Source organism: Sylvia atricapilla, chromosome 10 (assembly GCF_009819655.1).
Source record: "Sylvia atricapilla isolate bSylAtr1 chromosome 10, bSylAtr1.pri, whole genome shotgun sequence".
NCBI lineage: Eukaryota > Metazoa > Chordata > Aves > Passeriformes > Sylviidae > Sylvia > Sylvia atricapilla.
Genome location: NC_089149.1, coordinates 5,699,061 through 5,720,790, shown reverse-complemented (window position 1 = coordinate 5,720,790; position 21,730 = coordinate 5,699,061). Strand labels below are relative to the sequence as shown.

At 39.1% G+C, this 21,730-nt stretch overlaps 1 protein-coding gene across 1 annotated transcript in view; it reads right to left on the bottom strand.

Annotated features, from left to right (window-relative positions):
* Positions 1-21,730, bottom strand: part of NAALADL2 (N-acetylated alpha-linked acidic dipeptidase like 2) — a 227,352-nt gene that overhangs the window by 160,331 nt on the left and 45,291 nt on the right. The window contains exon 4 of the mRNA XM_066326482.1: positions 3,622-3,741. Coding sequence (XP_066182579.1) covers positions 3,622-3,741 — 120 coding nt within the window. The remainder of the gene's footprint in view (positions 1-3,621; positions 3,742-21,730) is intronic.

The window sequence follows — 21,730 nt, the reverse complement described above, 5'->3', positions numbered from 1 at the left end:
CCTGTGAAAGGCTACTCACCCTCACCAGTGACCTGTAACCTGAGTTCCACCAAAACACAAATTTTCCTGCTGGCCAGGACACCAGGAGACAGTCACCTTCAATCTCAAGGTGTGAGAAAACGAGTGTTCTTTTGATGGCAATTCCCTCCAGAGCTTGTGCCTCACTTCTCTTCTACATTTCCCTCATTTCAGCTCCCTGCATTAGAAAGTTTTTCTTCTTCCTCAATCCAGCTCCCTCTTTACTCAGCAACAATCCAGATTTTACAAGTGTCTCAGACAAGTCACAAGATCCCTTCAGGAGCTGTTGACACAGTCTGAAGTTTTTCTTTCTGTCAGTTTTTCAGCACAGTGAATTATTCTGGCTAACAGGACCAAAAGGAGCTGGTTGTGCCAAATTCCCTGTCCCATGAGGGCTCCACAGCTCAGTCCACTGCCCCATTCTGTCCTGCCATTGGAAATTGCCATTCCAGGCGCTGGCCATAAAATTCAGCTGCATTTAAAAAGGATTCTGCCTTTGCAATACTCTTACTTGCTTCTTGAAGCGTTTCTACCACTCCTTTCCCCCCACTTTTTATATTAATCTTTTAACAGAGTCTTGCTCACCAACTGATCTTAGTGCCCTAACAATGGCAAAACCCCCTTCTGAAACCCCTGCTCCACTCTGATATATATATATATATATATATATATATATCATACAAAGCATTTTTTAATCTTTTTTTTTTTTCTTTTTTAATCACAGCAATGTAAACTATTTGGTTTGTTATTTTCTTTTGGGTTTCCCCCCCCCCCCCCCCCAGAGTCAATGCTCTTGCTGATACCCTGCTCTAAAGGTCGGATCCACGATCTTTATAGCTGTAATTTATGATGTGGCTAAGGTGACACATTCCCTGTTTGAAAAGGTCCAGTTGAAGGGATCAGGAGTGTCTCTGGCTGCTGCACCTCTCACCCAGCCCAGAAACCACGTTCTGATCCAGTGGAACAGAAATACAACACTCCCAGTGAAATCTGAAAATTATATCCAATTACAAGAATAACTCCAGGTCAGATTTCTGCAAATCTTGTTCTCACAAAGCAGCTTAAATTTATGAACCTTACGAAATTTAATCAGAATTACTCATGTTTAAGACTAAACTGTATATTTTAACAGCACATTAACTTCAGGCTTCTCTGTGTACTCCAAATTCTCTGTACATTCCAATTTCAAATTACTCCAAGCTCTGAACTCTGTTGTTTTCAGTGTCTAAAGATATATGAAATGGGCACAGTCTGAAAGACTGGAAGTAGAAACTCCAAATTATTTTCAACCTTAATCCTCCCCCGATTTTGTACCTTATCCAATCTCTATAAACTAAATCTATACTGACAAATACTGTCATTTATGCAACTATTTTTCAAAATATTCAAATTTCTATCACTTGGGCATATTTTTGTAAATTAGTCCCTTGAACATGAAGCTCTTTTCTACCAGCACATCCTCTCTCCTAATGTGATGTAAAGACAAAAGAATTGTTGTTCAGTTTTCATGCTGATTTTTTTTCTGCCAGCAGTAGTTTATTATTTCTTTCAGGTTTTTTTTTTTCCAAAGGACACAGTACAGAGAGAAAGAACAGTCAAAAAAATTTTTAAAAAGCAAATGAAATGCACAAAAGGGGAAAACAGAAAAAAAAAACCCATGAAAAACAGCAAGAAAGAAAGAAAGACAAAGAGCATAACTATGCAAGGAAGATACAACTGAAAAATAGAGATATAATTAGAAACTGTTATGAAGATGGAACCTCAGTGCAGGGTCTATAATAATAAGACTCGAATCCAGAGTGAGATACTTGCATAATATAAAGCAATAATAATGAAAAATTAAAGGAAATTAACGCAGGAAAAATACAAGTTAAAGACAAAAAGCGGAAAGAAAGCCACTAAGTATATATGTATATATAGCCAGAGCTCTCTTATGAACTAGTGCTCTGTTTTAATGCGATGTAAAACCAAGCACATGGAAGGCAGAGATAAGGAAAATAGAGGGAGAGGGAAGTATCTGCTGAAACAGAAATGTGAGACTCCATAGTACAGAAATGTCTACATTAGGAGGGAAAAAGATACAAAGAGTGGATTCAGCAGAGAGATACTGGGCCCATTTAAACCAGCAGGACTTGCAGTTTAAGGCAGTATTTCACATCAAATATTTCTTAGGAAAGGAGAATCTACTTCAGATAGTCTCTCTGCACCTTTTCCCGATAGTTACAAGCAAAGTAAAGCTCACAATTATTTCACTGCCAAAAAGACACAAATTATATTCTAAGAAAAGGTAGTTTACAGCCTCAAGAAAAAGGGCTAACTTTCTCCCTGTGTGAGGAGAACATGGAAAGTAGGTTTGGGTGGTTGTAATTCTGCCTCAGACCCTGAGCACACATTCGGAGTCAGTCTCCTGATCACACCACACTTTGGTTTGTGCTCTGTAACTCCTTTTCTCGGAGCACCAGAAATGTAGCTAATGCACCTCAGCCATTAAACAGCACATATTTGAGTCCAGGCTACAGGCAACCCACAGAAAAGCTCCTGAGATGTGCCTTGTCCTCGGCACCTCCTGGTTTTCCCTTCTCCTTCAGGCTGCTCGGGCTGATAATTCAGACACAGTGAGTCTTCACAGGAACACAAACTGGTAAAAAGTCCATCTCACAGACAGTGCTGTTACAGCAAACTTTACATCTTTATCAATCCCTGCTTTATGAGCCCTGATTGCTGTTTCATTGGCTTTGTCAGCAGTGAAATGCAGGATCAGATCTATTGCTGGAAATGATGGGCAACAACCGAGTCCCAGCAACGACAACTGACCTTTCACGGGCATAATTAAATTGCATCTAAATAATTTAAACAAACAGCTAAAGCTACTCAGTTGAAAATGGCATTTTTATTGAGACAAATCTTATTCCTATACAAAAAACATTAAGTGGTTATTTTCTGAATCTGTGATCAGTCCTGGCTGTGTTTTCTATGGCCAGCAGAGCAGGTCCCAATTTATTTAATTGCAGGATCTGGAGTCACTGCTCTTTTATAATTGCTTTTGTGAATTGGGAACGAACTGTTTAAGCATTTACTGAGCAACTACACTTCCTGTATTTTGTGAAAGTCAAACCAGCATTTCTGTTTATAAGGTATTTGCAACAGAAGGCACTTACTGGTCGTTTAGAGTTTAAATGTGGTTTATATGTTGAGTCTATTCTGTTTAGTGCAAAAGTGGATTAGTGAGCTCCTGCTTGTGCTCTCTGCCAGAGCTGGAGTTGGATACACATGCACCTATGTACACCCTCCTCAAACAAAATCCCTTCTGCTTTATTATTTCTTTCAGTGATTTCTTTGTCAAAAGGCTTCTAGTAAACCCAGAGAAAATACAGCAGAGTACTGGGGCACTGCAAGATATGCAGCAAAATAAACAACTCTAACACATAAAAGGCACTGCAGAGTGACAGTGCTGACTGTTGAGGGAGAATGTGAATGTCACTAAATCCTGACTTACTGGGGAAAATGGGAAACTCTTTGTTTTTGTATTTTGAAACTGAAAAAAAACCAAACCCCAACCAAAACAACCTACCAAATGAATAATTCAGCTGCTCTGTAACTAACCTTATACAGTAAAGGCAATTGTCCAAGCTTCAAAAGTGCAATTTTTTTGGTCACGTTAGTGATGGCTTGAAGCCGGATCAGGTCTTCCATGGTCCCATACTGGACATCAACAAGCTCTGCCTGCAGAGAGGAGACAAAATTCAGGCTACAGCTACAACACACATCCCTGAGGGAAAACAAAGTTGTTTGCATGAGCACAAGCACGTGAGCAGAGTCCTGCAACTGCCTTACCCCAACTTCTAATCAGCAATATCTGTAATAGTAAAGACCTTGTAAGTTCAATATGACAAACGATTTTTTGTGGTTTTAATTCACAATTCATCAGTTATGATAAACTACCCCCCTCCTTTTTTTTACCCCCAGTGGTTATAAGAGATGCTGATTCTGATGAAAATTTCCCCTATTAGCTATAGGAATTTATTTTAAACTGTGTAAGGGATACTAAACTGTGTAAGGAATACTATTTTCTTAAAAATAATCAGAGTCTTGTAAAGTATTTAAGGAAATGAGTGACTATATTGGTCACTTTGAAAATTCACAGGTAACAGAGACTCCACCAATACACAGTTTTACATTGTGGTCTCACATGACTCCTGAGCAATCTTACCTAACAACTCCAGTATTTTCTTTTAATCCATCAGTTATCCAAGCAATCTACTCAGAAAACTACAGTGATAACAGACTAAGCTCTGATGTGTACACTTTTATATTAATACATATTTTTCAAATTATTTAGAGTCACTTTGATCTAAAAGTGTTTAGAACATGAAGATCTTCAGCTCTTCAGCTGGGACTCTGCAAAAAAATATAGTACAAGTTCTAAGTTATTATTAAATGTCAAGCACTGGCAGTAATGGAAAAATATTTCAAGATGAGTTTTCAAGTATTTTTTAAAATATGTAATTTAAGAATGACCAAGGGCATGTTTCTCACACATTTGTGGCAATAAATTCTGGAAAAACAAAGTAAGAGGATAATCAGTCTTGCACATTACAATTTTAGAATGCTATGAAGCTCTCAGGACACTATTGAGGACATTCTGGCACCTCTAAATCCCTACACAGTGCTCACATAAAACACAAGTACAAGAAGACACAAGAATATTACATCAGTGTTTAAAAACTAAAATAAGAGGAGCAGTATAAGATGGAAAAGTTTTCTCTTTCAGTTCAGTTTTGTACCTTCAGCATGGATTCATTGCCAAAAGCAACAGTTCTGATTTTGGGTATCCCTACACAAACTGTTTAAATTCTAGCAACAGTTGTTCTGGATGTGTAGGATGTGTGAAATTTTAGTAGATTCCTGTACATGAGTATTTTAGGAAAGTATTTACCCTTAAAAAAAACTGTGTCTGTGTGAGTTTGCACTCAACACTGAAGTTGAAACCACACAAAAAACTTTGCCAAGGTTCCTGTTTTATTAAATTCCTCTGAATTCTTCAGAAGGGTTTCCAAGTCTGTAACGTGTCATCAGCTCTGTACAGACCAAATATGTGCAAAGGCCAGCCAAAGTTATAAGACACTTCTGAACAGACAAACATCGGATTTAACACCAAAGAATAAAATGTAGAACAGGAAACACTTCACACTATTTCTTCTGAAATATATGGGAGTTTTGATATCTAAAGAACTAGAAAACCATTTAGCCAAGAGAATTTTTTTTCCTGTATCACCACAGTATTTGAAAAGTAGGATAAAATCAAGTGAAGATTTCGTAATAGGGAAAGGTATTTTATGTTTTACCTAATCTCATGCCTCCAGTTTTAAAGAATTAACCTCAGATACAGAAAGGATATTTATCAGGGTGCCTAAGTTCGTAAAATTTTTACCTCTTTCTGTAACTCTCATCTTGATTTTAATATCTACCTACACCTATGTCATTAGATCCAATAATTATTCGTGTCTCAGAAGTCTTATGGCCTGAGAGGTTACAGGAGGATATATCTAGGTTGATTCCTAGGGATAACTCCTTTGGACCCAATGCCTTCCCTACCTACCCTCCAAAGCAAAAATCAGGGTGTCATCATTTGTACGAGAGAAAACACACTGACTTTTCCTGAGGCAAAATCAATACCAAACATGTAAGATAATGAAGCATCAGGCCATTTTCTTCTCCAGGATGCCTGTGTGGGAAGGAGCTCCCTGCCCATCTACATTCATGTGCTGCCTCTCTGCACGTCCCTTTGGCTCGCTGCTTCTCCAGGGTGCTACCCACTGCTCTGTAAACAACAAAACTCCATGTCTGCACAATTATTAATGCCTTCAGCAACTGCCCTTGGATGTTCTTGGTTAATTTATGGATGCAAACTGCATCTTCAAGAGCGGCTCACTGGTTCTGTCCCAGGCAACACGTGCTCCAACGAGAGGGAGGCAGAACAGGAGGCCCTGCAAAAGCACAGCTCATTTTTAAAATATTTTTAATTATGTGGAAAACAAAAGTCGACTCCCTGCTGCCCCAAACACTCTGCAAACCATGTGCTTTGGTTCAGATTTTAGAAGTTAGCCCCACTGCCAAAGCTATTAGGTAATTTCATATATTGAGAGTTCGTGTAAGAAATTGCATAATGAAGGAGCATCTGGGTGTAACATAACAGAGTTTCATGGGCTTTCATCACACATCTTCCACGTGAAATACAGATATGTCAAAGCTCACAGGTTATCACATTCTGGAAACAGCATGTATAGTCCAGTACCCAGAGGTCTGCACAGCTTATATCATCTTTAACTCCAGCTAAAATGACAAACAAATTGAATTAAATCTTCTCTTGAGTAAAACTAGATATGGCTCATCTCTGGCCAAATGAAGAAAGTAACTCACTGGAAGAGTTTAGAACAAAGGCATAACATTTGGGCAATACAATCCAGAAAGTAATAGGTACACATTAAAAGATGAAAACAGTTATACAAATTATTCTTGGCCCTTCCTTCATTCTGCACCTGAACACTGAAGTAAAATTTGCAATGAAAAGCAAAATAGTTTGCAATATTAATGAAATCTTAGCAAATACAGTGCAGCAATACTAGCTCAGAGTAGTCAGTTTTGGTTCTATTTAGTGGATGAGGGCTCAACTAATAGGGACACTTACTTCCAAGATAAAATAAAATATTGAAAAAATACAACCTCAAAATAATGGTGAAGAATCCTATTGAATCCAGACCTTCTACCTTCTTAATAATCCACTCAAAAGCTGACAGACCATTTATGATGCATGAAGGCCTATTTTAGTCACAACATTCCTAATACCTCCAAAAAATGAATAAAGATTAAATTTCCTATTATTTCTCTTCTCTGTTTTTAGAAACGCTTACACCATCACATAATCCTCATTTTACACACACCAGCTTTCTGAAAAGCGAAACACCCCACTCCCAACCACCCATATTTGATAAACTGCTTTCCTGTGGTAGGATAATTCTGTTCAAAAACAAAAGAGAACTCATCCTTTTATCAGGTGCCGAAAGAGAGCACTTGTCTACTTGGTTTAGCTATGCCACAGTAAATCCTCTTACCCTAAAACTGGGAAACAGCTAAAGAATGAGTTGTTTTATCCATCTGAATTAGGTACTTACTCCTCCAATCGTTTCAAGCTATGCTGTTTGAGAGATATGACTATTTAGGAACAAATTGTGATGTGCATTGTGGAGTTCAGTAGTATTCCCCCATGCATGAAATGAAGTAGGGGTAGGTAATAAAACAAACATTTTTAGGAAAAGTAATTATTTTATGTTAGACGACTTATTAGTTTCTAAGTCCCGAGATGATGCTCAGTGAGTTGTAAACATTTTATTTAAAAATTCTAACAGAATCTCCCCAAAACAGGAAAGAAAAACACTCTGAAAATGCCACAGTCAAGACAGTCACGGAATTTTATCCTGATTTCTTCTACTTATCTCCAAAATGAAACAGAATAAAAGCGTACACATCATCCAGCCATTCACGACACAGAGGAAAATAGGTCTTGCAAAAGAAAAATAAGAATAACTACATGAAGCAGGTGGCAGCTGGGGTCTTGAAGATGCTGGAAACTATACTTAAACCTTGCTTTCTTGCAAATTCTGAGGCAATTTAAAAGAATAAGATAAATAGGTTGAAAATAATCACAGAAATATATTTGTCTTATCACATTCTCATCAGTGGAAGAAACCACTGAGAGAAAAAAAAACCCCAAAAAACCCAACACAAAACTCAAAGGTAGTACACCAAGGAAGGGATGTTTCTCACAACCACCCAAAGGAGGATGCAGTCAGCGCAGATAAGAAAGCAGCTCTTAAACTGAGCTCTTAATCGTCTGGCAGAAAACAACCCCAAAGCAGCACACAGAATGGCTGTGGTGAGAAGTCTTCTCCTCTTCATGCCACCTGTTGGTAGTGCTACAGTTCAGTAACCTCACATGATGAATATATTTTATCAAATACCAAATCAAATCAAATTTTTATCGAATTTCAAATATGGGTCAAGCTCCTGACTCATATTAATGAGTGGATTCTGCACAAACTGTTGGGGAACTCAGGACTGTGGAAGCTGCATGAAAATGACACAGTCAAGCTCATATTCCTCATATTCCTCATATTCCTCATATTCACAGCTCCTGCCTACCCACCAAAAGGTTTCAGAAATAGATTCCCTAAAGAAACTCCAAGTTTTGAAGAAAACTAAATATTTAATATTAATAAATATTGTTCATTCCTTAGAATGAAGACAATTTCTCCAAAAAGCACACATGTAATTCTAGAAGCATCAGCCCTCAGGTCTGTGACTGCTCCATGCAGGCAAATGCCCTTCATTTGCCCTTCAACATTCAGCTACTATTTTCAGGTTGTTCACAAAATAAAGGCAGCAGAAACATCCCATGCACAATCAATCACAATTAAATAACCTTCAGCTAGTCATCCTGCCTAAAATAAAACTCCAAAATATATTTGCAAATTGTATCTGAGAAGGCAACAGTCTGCAATCAGGGCATGAGGCGAACTTTAATTAAACACATCGCTATAATTTATTTGCACAGCTCTGAAATTGAGGCTGAAGGCAGCATTCAGCAGAGCATAAAAGTAAACTCAAGCTGGTTGTAGATCAAAGCCGGACATCAACAAACGTGAAGAAAGCTGCAAATATAAAACTGGCTGATCTTTAAAATTAGAGAAAAGGAAGAAAGAGAAGGGGAGATAAGGGAGCTGTGCCAAATCCTTTGTTGGTGTAAACTCTTTTACGCTTTCTGACCAGAGCTGTTCCCATTCCAGCCAAAAGCATCCTTTAATAATCAGGGAGCCACAGCTGTCTCCTTGTGATTGCCACCACCAGGGTCCAAAATACCCACCCAGAACTATCTTTTATATACTTTATTTCTACAGAAATGTTAATGTCCAAAGTTGTCTTTCAACCTTTTTCCTTCATTTGGTTCCAGGCAAAAAAGAATGGCAGATACTCTGTCTGAGCCCCAAAAGTAATTATTTATATATCTGGATTAACTGATGATGATTTTTCTCTGTTACAAGACTGAGATAATTCTGACCAACAATGTCAAGGAAGAATTAATTCAGTGGACTTCAGTGTTTCTATGTGTTTTACCCACAAGCCCTGATCCTCAAAGAGATTCATGATATCTTTTCTTCGTGGTTGCTAGCACTTTACTCTATAGAAGCTTCCTTTTCTTTGCTTCAATATTCCTGCTCCTACAATAGAATTCTGGAGCATTTCAATACAATGTGACTCACAGAGTCAGCTAACAGCCAGAAAGGGCTCTTTGTGTCTAGGTTCTATCACATAAAATTGCACACTGCACTACAGCGAGAGCTAAAGCTGTGATTTGTACTAAAACAAGAGAAAAGAAGATGTCCCCTAACCTCAGTGTGATGGAGCTTGGCCTTGCAGATGGGGTTCAGTCACAGGCACATTTCATGTCCAGTCTTCACCTGTCCCAGCTGTGCAGCTCACAGCCCCATCACACTGGGCTCTCCCACAGCTGCCTTTGGCTCTTGCAGGACCATTTTTTGGGAAAGGCACTGAGGTTAAACTTGCTTGCTTCCCTGCTTCCTACAGTTTATTGCAAGACTTTTTTTCCTACCAGCTCCGAGGGAGACTGAATCAAGATCGAAGCCTTTTTATAGCCTACAGAAGACAGCTCTTGTGTATTTTATGGTTAAAGAGCCCCAAATAAATCTGAACTGACACAACTCAGTTCTCTTTTCCCCCCCTCCCACTTTATTTTTTCTTATTTTATATTTTTATAACCCCCAATTCTGTTCTCAATCATATTCTTTGTGTTTCCCAAAAGGCAAAACTAGTATTTAAATATTACTTCTTAACTCATGATGTCCAGCGTGATATCCAAACAATATATTAAGGTAGGCTTTTTCATATTTTCTAAAAATATCTTCTTTTTAACTTTCTTACTGTATTTTGCATAATACATCCAAATTTAGCTTTTCAAGTTTTTAACATAAAACATTGTTATTTCCAGACACATTTAACTGATATTTACTTATTTTAGAATATCTAAGAACAACACCTTTTGTTGCAAAAAACTGAAGGACACAAGATCATCAGATGCCAAAAAATGCTATCAGAAAAAGTATTTCAAACTTTCATTAAGCAGTGCTGACTGTCACTTCACTAGGGACAGAATTTTAAATCCTAATTATTCTTTCATGTATGTGTTTAATATTATTTGTATGCCTCCCTCTTTAAGAGTTAACTGCAAGGCTATTTAGTAGCATTAGTGCCTAAAGCATAAAGTCACATTGCTCATACTTTCCTAAGAAAAAAGAATAATCTGTATTTGCCAGCCTGCTTGGTTTAGCTTATTCAGAGGTAATTATTCATGCAAATATACATTTACAAATTACACAGACTGAGGATAAACTAAACAAAACAGAATTACTCAGCTGTGATGTGGTATCTTTAAAAAAAAAAATCATAAGCTACATATGTACACAGGAAATTATAATGGTGAGATTTAAACTTGGCCTTAAATTTTTGAATGAAAGGGGTTTATGTCAGAATCCAGTCCCATTGTGTCTGAACTGAACAAATTCTCAAGGCTGGGTGGAAGTTTGCTTGGGTTGTGTGGAAGGCAGGGAATGAACACAAGACATCCAGAGGCTGCAGGATGTCCTCCTTCAGCCGTTTAAACCACACTGAATTAAACCCAGGCATTCCCTCCTGGGGTAGCCACAAGCACCAAGCCTTTAGAGAAGAAGCCTGGAGCTCACAGAAGGTGTCTCAAAGCACTTTGCCCACAGCCAGGTCTGCAGGAGCTGGGCAGGAGAGGACCAGACTGAGCTGGGGCAGCTCCCTGCACCTGCCCAGAGCCTCAGTGTGGGCAACAGCAAAACAGGAGCTAAACCCTCCCACCCAGAGAACAGAGTCATCTCCTGTCTGAGACACCAGCTCAATGAACATCCTGAGAATGAAAACACCACCACAGGCACAACGCGGGTCAGCCGGACTGAAACGCTACGTGTGCTTCAGAATCCCAGTAAAATCAAAATGTTTTATTTTATATCATATAATAGGTTTGGTATTTTAACTCCTTAGAGACAGGAGATTCAGCTTTGTCCAGCTGTTTCAATTCTGAGTCAGTTTGGCTGCATCAAAACCAAATGTCCAGAAAACAGCCTCCCATTTCCAGTTGTCCAAGCTGGAACTCATGACTCAGAACTGTGCTGGCTTTGGCTGGGGTGGAATTAATTTTTTTCACAGTGCTGTTATGGGCTGTGTTTTGGATTTGGGCTGAACACAGGGGGAATAATGGAGATGTTTTTGTTATTACTGAGTAGGGCTTGCACAGAGCCAAGGCCTTTTAAACTTCGAGTGCCCGGGAGGTGACACAGCCAGGACAGAGTGACCAAAGGGACATTCCTGACATATATAACAATAAACCAGACATCTCCCTCAAAGAGGAAAATAATCATTCACACATACAAGAGGAGGTCATCCACTGCACCAGGAGAACACTCTGAACTTTCAAAAATGTCGAGGAGAAGTCTATTTTCTAGATTATAATAAATGATCTTTCACAAAGTACTTACAGCCCTTGCTTGGCCAAATATCATCCACTTCAACATAATCAGGGAGATGCCCAACCATGTAATGATGCAAACACAAATCTGAGTGTTAAAGCAGCATTTGAGCAAACAATTTGAAGAAGCAAATATGCAGTTGTGAAAAGGAAAATGACATCTTTCCCATCTCCTGTGAGTTCTGTTGTTTTGAGTCATTGCACAAATTTATAGGTCTCTAAATTACATCTGTAGAAAAAAAAGACTGGGGAAAAGTAAGTTCTAAAAATATATTTAGATGACAAGAAAAGGACTCCAATAAAAACAGGGAATGTGCCTGAGTAATATCAAATTCAAGTGGCCCAAATGATTGACCAGGAAAATTACATAGATACAGAGATGCAGCTGTACCTGAGAACAGCTCATCTCTGAGATTAAACATGAATATTTTTCTGGTTTTTAACCATCTAACATTTTGGAAGAAGACTTATTTCACGTGAAATGGGTGTCATTCATGTCTCACAAATAATAAAAATTGTACAGGGAAGAAAAAATTCTTTTCTGTTTCAAGCTTTCAAATATTGTTTTTAAAAGTGCACTTAAGATTTCAGAATTGATGTGCATCCTACATTGCACAGTAATCTAAAGGTTTTACATGGCAGCACCATTTGGCTTTTCTCTCAGAAACAGCTAACCTTCATTTTGAAAATTTTGCCTATAGCAAAATAAGCAGTTCACCTTTATCCCATGTGTTTCCAAAGATTAGGGTGAAGGTTCTCCTGAATTGTGCGAAATTTCACACAGATATTCTGAGCATTTATCTCTTAAGTGTGGGCAGAAAACCCATTGAGATTTGTGAACTTGGTTCACGTTCTCTCAGCAGGGATGGAAAAACCTGCAGAAAAAGAGGAAATCTCATGCAAAGGACAGAACCTGATGCTTTTTAGAAGGGGTCCCAGTAAACCACTTGTCTTGTACAATGGCACCTCAAAGGAAAAGCTGGAAAAATGTTCACATCATCTAAAACACATGGGAAAGTCTGCAGAGACTCTGGAATCTGCCCAGCTTGATGGGAGGAAAGAGCAACCTGCCCTGACATCATGTAATAAGATTTTATCGCTTAAAGCAAAAGCTTTGCCATCAGTGCAGCTCATCCAGAGCTCTGGAGCTGGACAGAGCTTCCCTCATCTTCCACACAGCCTGGAATTCAGGTCAGCCTCTTCCACAGCAGTACACAAGCACTCAGTGTTATTGCAGTGATACCATCAGATGGTTCCGTTCCCAAGGAAAGCAGTCAGGGACATTGTTAGAGAACTATCAGTTACCACTGAAACCTGTGCTCAGTTCCCTCTCTTCACCTGTTCTGATCCCTCCTGCCCTGGGTCCTGAACAATCAACAAAAAGAAACAGGGAGCTCAGTTTGTGCTCCCATAATTCTGATTCAAACTACAGACATCCCTAATGATCCACCCTCCTGCAGGCAGTGGTGCCTTTCCTCGAGTTTGATCAACACAAGAAGCTCAGCTCAGTACAGGAGGCAAAGAGCACACAGCAGTCACCATTAGCAATGTCCACCACTTTTAACTCCTGCTGAAGGGCTTCCCTCCATATTTCTTCAATTGACTCTACATTTTTGGTACCTATTTCACAAACATTGTCAACAATTTATCTACACAGCCTGCAGAGAAAACTGAACAGTTGTGGAAGTTCACTTCAGGCAGAGCAACCCTTACAGCAGCAGCAGGATCATCAGGGAAAGACCTCAACTCAAAGAGTTGGCATTATCCTCGCAATCCTGAGCCTAACACTGGTAACATTTCTCATCCTAGATCTCAGTTTGTGACTTTACACGACTAAAATGTTCTGCTTTAGCATCAAGACATAAGAGATTTAGCGCTAAAAAGGCAACATGGACAAAAACATGGTAAAACTTTCTTGATAAAACGTTTTGTTAGAAAACTGACGCATTAATTCTTTTCCCAGCAATGTAAAATTTCTACCATTTTCCTACTAATTCATCTTCTAAAATATTCCCCAGGTGAAGATCGTGCCTGGCAAGCTCTGACCTGCAGCAGGAAATACATCCCTCTTGGATGAGAAGGCAGCAGGAGCTTTCTTGCATATTTAAGCAGCTTTGCTCTCCCATAGCTGCAGCCATTGCCAGACCTCTTCCATCCTTACTCACCCCTGTCTGCCCCTTCAAGGCACCAGAGTGAGGCAGTGAATCTTGCAGCAGACAGGACTAACTCTAGATGGTAACATAATTCAGTGGAAGGAAGATAAATTCCTTGAAGTATCTTCTTTCTCAGGCACACCTACTCCGGGGCCAGTCACAACCTGGTGATGGATGAGGCACCTTCCCTTTGAACTGCAGAGCTCAGGAGCATCAGAAATAATTGTGAGAGTAAAACTGATATAGCTCAGAATTAATTCACATTAAGGTCCTCTTAATGAATGAGATAAACACTGTAACTAATATTCATTTCATGAGGCTAGACATGAGATTTATTTATATTTCGTGGGAGAGACAGCACATCGGAATAAAAACCTAAGAATGTCTAAGAGAGAAGACCAATATATTTTCAGCTTTATTTTGTTTTGCACTATTTTTTATTTATTTATTTTAAAAGAGATACTTCTCTCCTGGGATTGCAGTTGGTAGGTGGAGGCCTAAGATTTAAAAGGGAATTTCTGAACAAAAGCTTTTTCTCAGGACATTTTAGTCCAGGCAGTGAAGAGGCTCTGGCATTTTGACAGCTCCCCTACACAAACAATGCACTTCTGCCAACAGCACCTGGACCCCAAACTTAACACTTGCTAATGGTTACTGCCTGTCTTGTTTCATGATTATTATTTTAGCTTTTCATTATTCTTTTTTACATTTTTAAGAATTCACTTCTTATACATATATTTTTCAACCAGCTGTATCACAGCAGCACTTTTTTTTTTTTTTCCCCATCCTGCTCTCAAAGGTTTCAAAAGTTATTTGCTTCAAAGGGTTTCCTCTGAGAGTGGTCATCATCTTTTTTTGGTCTTTCCTACTACCAAGGCTGTTTCCAGGTTTACAACATTCCTCAAAGCACCCTCTAGGGAGGTACATCCTTTGCTCTTTAAAACCAAAGTTTTTTAACAAATAAGTCAGACACACTGCAGTTCCCACCAAATTATTCTTATGACAGCTTTATCCTTAGTTTGAGTTACATTTAAAACCTCTCAAGGATCCTAAAGCCTTTTTTTTTTTTTAGTAAGAACTTATTTCTGCTCTTTTACACACTCATCTTAGAAGACTTTATTTGGACTTTATATCACCACGTCTGACAGAGGTAAGAAATCTTCAGACCTGTGTTGGATTTTCAGTGCTACTTTCATCTTGAAATATTAAAAATATTTTAACAGTGAGACAGAGACTCTTACAGAAAAGCATCCAATAAACTCATAGAAAAAAGTGTTTTAAGATTTTGACAAAATGTTGTCCAATGGTGACTGTAGAAGTTGTACTGGTAAGTAGAGAGAACTCCTAAGATAAAACACTGCTGAAGCTTTAACTGGGAAGGTTTATCACACTGCATTGAAAATTAAAATAGCTGCTGCTGATTCTTTTCAGCTCCCAGCCCTAATTCACCATTAGTTAGATATTTTTGTCCAACTTAAAAAAAATAATCAAGTGAAGTATGACAGAAGAGTGATTTTTTTTTTCCTTTTAAAAAAATCTATTTTATTCCAGCAATTGTAACTCATATCCTCATGGATTCCTAAAGAGATGCCAGGGACAGAGTCCTGTGCTCCCAGACACAAAATGTTTATGCTCAGTAAAATGGAATCTGCCTTCAACTACAGATGCTCTTATATTGCTAATGTTCCTGAAGAGATTTTAGGACTTTCTTCTCTTCCTGAAAAACAAACTTTAAAAAAAAAAAAAAAAAAAAAAAAAAAAAAAAAAGAGAAGCAGCAATAGTTTAATCAATATTGTATTTTACAGTCACTCATAACTACCAGAGAACTGAGCAACATTTTAAGCAGTTCTTTATTGTTCATGCATGAAACTACATTTTTTTAAACAATAAAGCAATGTAAGTAGTTTTAGGGACAAGGATTGAGTATTATATAAACACAAAAATATTTTGTTATTGTTCTCGTATCAGTTGTAGTTGTTTCTTATGATGTTTTTCTCATACTAGCAATTTTTGAAAAGCTGATATTTAATAGTCCTTCTGTGGAAGGAAATTTTTGCTTTTCTCAGTGTGAGCAGGATTCCTTTGAGGCAGTTTTAAACCTCTAGAATGCTGGATAAATTTTAAAGAAAAAAAATCCCTAAAACTCAATCCCAAGAGCTCACAGCACAAAAAGCTTTTTACTTGAAAATTCCTCCTCTGAGAAGAATATTGACTTTACAAACTTAAACAGAGAAGAAAGCACAGGTATGTTACTGGTAGGTTTATATTTACTAAGAAGGTGAAGAAGAAGTTAAAAAGAGAGAGAAGATGGCACTACCTAAGAAAAACAACATTTGGGATTTGGCAGAAAGGTTTCCACTTGACCTGAGTCCATTGGTATTGAGGTTATTTGAAATAAACACCATTAATAAAGAGAGGGGGTGGAAAAAAGTCTGACTGAGTGGGCACCAACCCAGGTATCCACTGAACTGCAGAGGTGATGGCAACTCAGTGGATGTAATTATACCATAAAAATTCAGGATAAAAATATTCCTTGGAGACCCAGGCAATTGCAGAAATTTCACTGCTATTCTCTCACACTGACTAGTAACAGGCAAAATTTAACTCTGCTTAGAAATGATGTAATCCCCATTTATTTCAATAGGAATTCTGCTAGCAGTAAAACCCAAAAAAAGGCATCAAATAATCTTCCCAAGCCCTCAGGGTTTGCACTCTTTAGTTTTTACCATGCAGTTGGAATATAAATAATTGTTATGGTTCACCATTGCTCCCTCTGTAATATTGTGCAGAGGCTTTACTAAGAAATGCCTTCAGCTGATTCTGTGCAATGGCATGGAAGTGCTCAGTGATCTGTTATGTCTCTAGATACCAAGATGCCTCACCTTTTGCTTTTTTATCATTTAAAAATTCTCATTAATTATTGATGGTATTATTACTAAAATGCCATTACTAACGTTTTATTAGTAAAAAAAATATCAGGACAGAATTGACTTGCAATTACAGAACAGCAAAAGGCTCTGCAGCAGCAGCATTTACATCTTTGAAACCCTGCCCTTCAATGACACAAGACTCTTCCAGCAATATTAATCGGGGCTTTGTGCATGATGAACTACTATTATTTTTAGGGAACTGTACAACTTTATTTATTAATGGTTATGTGATATATGCCAGAAAACTGACAGGATGTTCTGCAGGACATCTCTTCAATGATCGCTCTTGGAGCCCTCGCCTGCAATTTTAAATTATATAACCTTCACATTGCATTTCACAGCTTTCTATATGTAATTATAATGGAGTGGCAGCTATGCTGTAGTTAATGTTGAATGTTGTTTTCTGCTTAAAGGTCAAGTCTATTCTAAAATCCATATTCTTAGTGAGATTGTCTTGAAAATTTGCTGTGCCTACTTGGTATGCAGAGCAGTGGTCTAAATTATGATTATTTGTGGAAGAGGTTTCGGAGAAACTCTTCTATAAATAAAAGATAAATAAAGCTGCACTAAAACTTCTAAATGTTACCAAAAAAATCACACGATTCTTCTCATTTGTGTGTATATGTTATTCAACCTATAGCCCTAACCATCTGCAAGACTGATTTCAGTTGCTAGGGATTCATTTTAGCTAGTGCATGTCTCTTCAGAGAAGAAAACTTAAAAAATGTTAATAAAGATAATAATGAACTAAATTTGGCATGCCTAAAAGAATTAAATGCACACATGCATCAAGATTCCCTCTAGCTTGGTATTTTGCACCAATGTGCCATCAAAAATGACTGAAAGACTTAGGAAGAGAAGATGTGATTATTTAATCTAAATTAAACGCACTCTCTGCCTTTGGAATTCAAGATGTGCGAGTGAGCACGCTGCAGAAGGCTCATTTAGAAATTTTGCCTGGGGATAAAAATAACCTGGGAAGATTTTAAAATTTTCTAAAACCAACCCGCTGACACTGATCTTAATTCTGAAATATTGTGAAGGAAATTACCACTGATTAGCTGGAGGGAAGAGAAAAGATAATAAGGGTGCACTAATCACATTTCCAGCACAATGAAACCAAATCAAATGAAAGCAAGCTTTGGGGTCAAGGACTTCCTGATGCACTGTCCCCTCCAGAGGAACCTTTTGGTGCAGAGCTGGAAATGAAGAGAGATGCCAGTGCTGGCAGCAAACAGGGCTGTAAACCTGAGCAGAGAGGGGAGAGGACTGTAGGACACAAGTGGGGACAGCAGGACACACTCCTGGCAGGAGTGGGAGCAGGAGTAGGAAAGGTTAGAGGACAGGAAGACTCCCATCTTCCTGCAAAAGACCTGGATAAGACGAGGATGGGTGGGGAGAGGAGACACTGGAAGACAGCCATAGGAAAATGGGATATTGGATAAGAGGTGAGCAAACTCCCCTCCTCGTGAAAGAGGATCTGACAGCAAAATCCAACTCCTGCTTCCCTTATTCTCCTCTTGCCAAGATTGAAGAATGGTGGGAAGATGACTGAGTGAGCTTAACAGATGGGCTGGTACTCCCCAGATTGCTTCAGGTTGCATTAATCTCTGCGGTGGGTTCTCATTTAGTGAGAAAATGTCACCCAAACAAACGAACCGGAGCAGACTGGGACGTGACCAGCAGATGCAGAGAATCTCTTCTGCTCCGTGTGGGTAGAGGCAGGCAAGCAGCATTCCCACTTGTCTGCTCCCTGCAGCCCCTCCAAAACTCATCAAAGATACCCCTGACTGGGAGGATAAATGCCTCAGATCAGCAGAAATGGCATCAGAGAAATCAGCAGAAACACGGATGACGGCAGGGAAGTGAGGTGAGATGGCAGAGGAGTCAAAGCAGTCAGGGAACAGGGACAGAGCAGTGGCCAAAACATAAAACAGACAGTCAGGTGTTGGGGAACTGCCTCAGAGATGAGCACTATTCATTTCTGTCCATAAACCCTCAGATAATCCCTGCCTGCATGTGCATCTACACTTCGGAGAACATGGAGAACATGAAACTTCCACTCTTGCATCCTCTCCAGGCTCCTGGACCAACACAACCCTTTCAGTACATGAAAGGTCCAGGAAAGAAACACGATGGTTTGCTTGGGCTTGCTGAGAGCATCCATGAGGGTGGAAACAAACCTCAAACCACAAGAGAGGAGCAGTAAAGGAGCCAACAGGGATTTGGTGCATTATTCCAAAAGAGGCAGAGCAGTTAATCATGAGACAATGCCATATAACACAGGACACCAAGTTCCTCAGTTCAAAGTGTGAAAGCAGACTTAGGATTGCTGAAAGTTCCTGAACATTTTGATAAAGTTAAGAGTGAATAAACTGAAGGTGAAAGGAAAGTGAGGAAAGCTTCAGGTCCCACAAACAAAATGCATGAATACAAAGCAAATACCATTTACATTTTGCTTTAATTAGTTTGTCCTTGAAGGTTATTCCAACACACCAACCATTACATCTGCCAGGACTATTTCCAGTGGCTAAAGAAACAGTAAACACTGTGGACATGTGCTTGCTCCAGAAGCTGCTGCACTTGGGAGAACTGACTGAAACCAACTTCCCAGTGCCCCGAGTGCCACCCAGGCTCCTGCAAGCCCAAATGGAGCCTTGCTTCTCCTTTGGTGCACTCTGGGATCACCACCACCCATGTCACACTGACACCATTGAGCAGTGTGCAACTGAAGGGGAGCAGCAGATTTTGGGGTGGTCACAGCCCCCTCTGATCAGCTCCTGCTGGTGTCCCCAGCTCTGCCCTCTCCACTCCCCAGGGACAGAAGAGCCCCAGAGCTCCTGGATCCCAACGCTCCAGGAGGCAGGAGCAGCACATTCGGATTCCCCACATCACCCTCACTTGGAGACTGGCTGGGTACTGTCTGACAATGCATTTTGCTTTAATGCATAAATTTGAAGCAATGTAATTTCCATTTATATGTGCACTCTGTTGGCCAGAGCAGCTTTCCTGTTTTTATCAAGCAGACAAAAGGTTTAAGCTCTATAAAAGGTGGCTGATATTTAAGTTTTAATAAAAATATATTTCAGGTATGTCGTTTTTTCCTTAGGCTGACCTAGCCTACTATATATTATTTACATAACTGCTGCAATATCTATTTCAAAACTGACTCGACAGCCCTCTCCAGAACTGTAAGCTGCCCTGCCTGTCACCATGATGGGTAAACACTGTCACCTTTTCACAGCCCAATGAAATATAGAGGAGTACTAAAGTGCACCATCCATCACAATGGCATTAAGTAGGTTTTTGAAGTAGATTTCAGATCACAAATGCTCACATTTTTACTCACAAATGCTGTTTAGACTGTTACCAGAAAGCACAAATTGGATGGCTCATATACAATGGCCGTATGATGAATGGACATGACAGGTGGTCAAAGAAAATGACTCTTGCTGTTCTACAAATAACCTTGTCAACATCAAAGTGGAGCTGTAGCTCTGCTGGTAGCCAGACTGCAATAGCTTAATGGTTTTATTTGCTTCAACTTCTAGCAAACCAAACAGACAAATGAGATACAATGAAGCAGCAGCATCCAGGCAGTATTAGCAATTCAGCCTGATTAAGTGACACATAATAGGAATTTTCTGCTAAGGATGTGCCACATTTGAAAGAAAATTATTCTGGTTATGAGTAGCTGTTATAAAAATACCTGCTCACAGGAAAACCTTCATGATTTTGCAATCACAAACCACTGTAGGATATTCAAAATACACGACTTGTAGTTCCACTGCAAGCAATCAAAGTCACTTTCTGATGGCTGAACCCAGCAACAGCCACCACCTGCTACTTCTCATTTAAAGTTTTTCTACTTCCATTAGTTTAAATAGTAGAGATTAGTGAGTAGGATTGAAAGTCAGGAAGGTTAGATCACTACCAACTCACCTGTAGCCTAAACGAATTGGAAACTTTCCCTTTTAGGCAAAAACTCTGGGTCTAAGGACATTTCAGGCAGACCTTTTGAACGACAGAAGAACACATCTCAGGTTTTGTAAGGTGCTGAGGTATTTCAAAGAACTGGCTGTAAAGCTATGCAGAGAGGCTTTCTTTGGCTCCAGTGCAAGTCTGGAGTTTTGCCAAAGCCAAGGTGCAGCCCTTGTGATGAGGATGGTGAGTGTGGGCATCATTTCTGCTGAACTCATAAGAGAAACCTGCCCTGGGACATAATGGAAAGTGGAACACGTGCTGCTGGGAATAACAGCAGCGGTTTTTCCCGGAACATTGGATTTCCTTCAATCTGATGAATTTGTTAGCAACACATTGACATTCATGAAATGAAACCTCAAAGGTCACAACTATTCTTCTCTCTGATTAAAGTTACTCTTACTAAGTTACAACGAGAAAATAATATTACACGTGGAGGTTTTAAGTGATATGAGAAGGCAACCCCATTCATTAATACCTGGAAAAGTTAAAGTGTGCATCATGCAAGTTAGGACCTCTTCTTGCCTGCCTAATTTGGTTCTCAGCAACACATCCGAAGTGGACAGAGGGTGATGAGATTCAGCATGGAGAGTAGGCATGTTTAAATATTAAGATGTTCAGAATCTATTCCTTTATAGTCTGTAAGTGTCCTAAGCCATGAACAAACAAGTCTTTTAAATAAGAAAGGAGCCATGATGGAAACCCCCCAGAATCAGTGGAATAATAATATGATATTTTTAAAAGCAGGAAGATGACAATAATGCAACTAACAGCGAAACTGCAATTTTTACATTTCAGAAATATTAATTAAGATTTACACTATCTTACTGAGAAGGTAAACAGAAATGATGGCCCCTTTGTGCACTCTCAAAATATTTAGCAAGAAGCTAAAGGAAAACAGACAGCGAAGACAGTACACAGGAAAAAAACAAGATAATCCAAGATCTTATTTCACTTGGCAAGTAACAAATCCAAACAGGTAGAATCTTTTTGCTGACAAAACTTCCTAGAGTAACTACAGCAA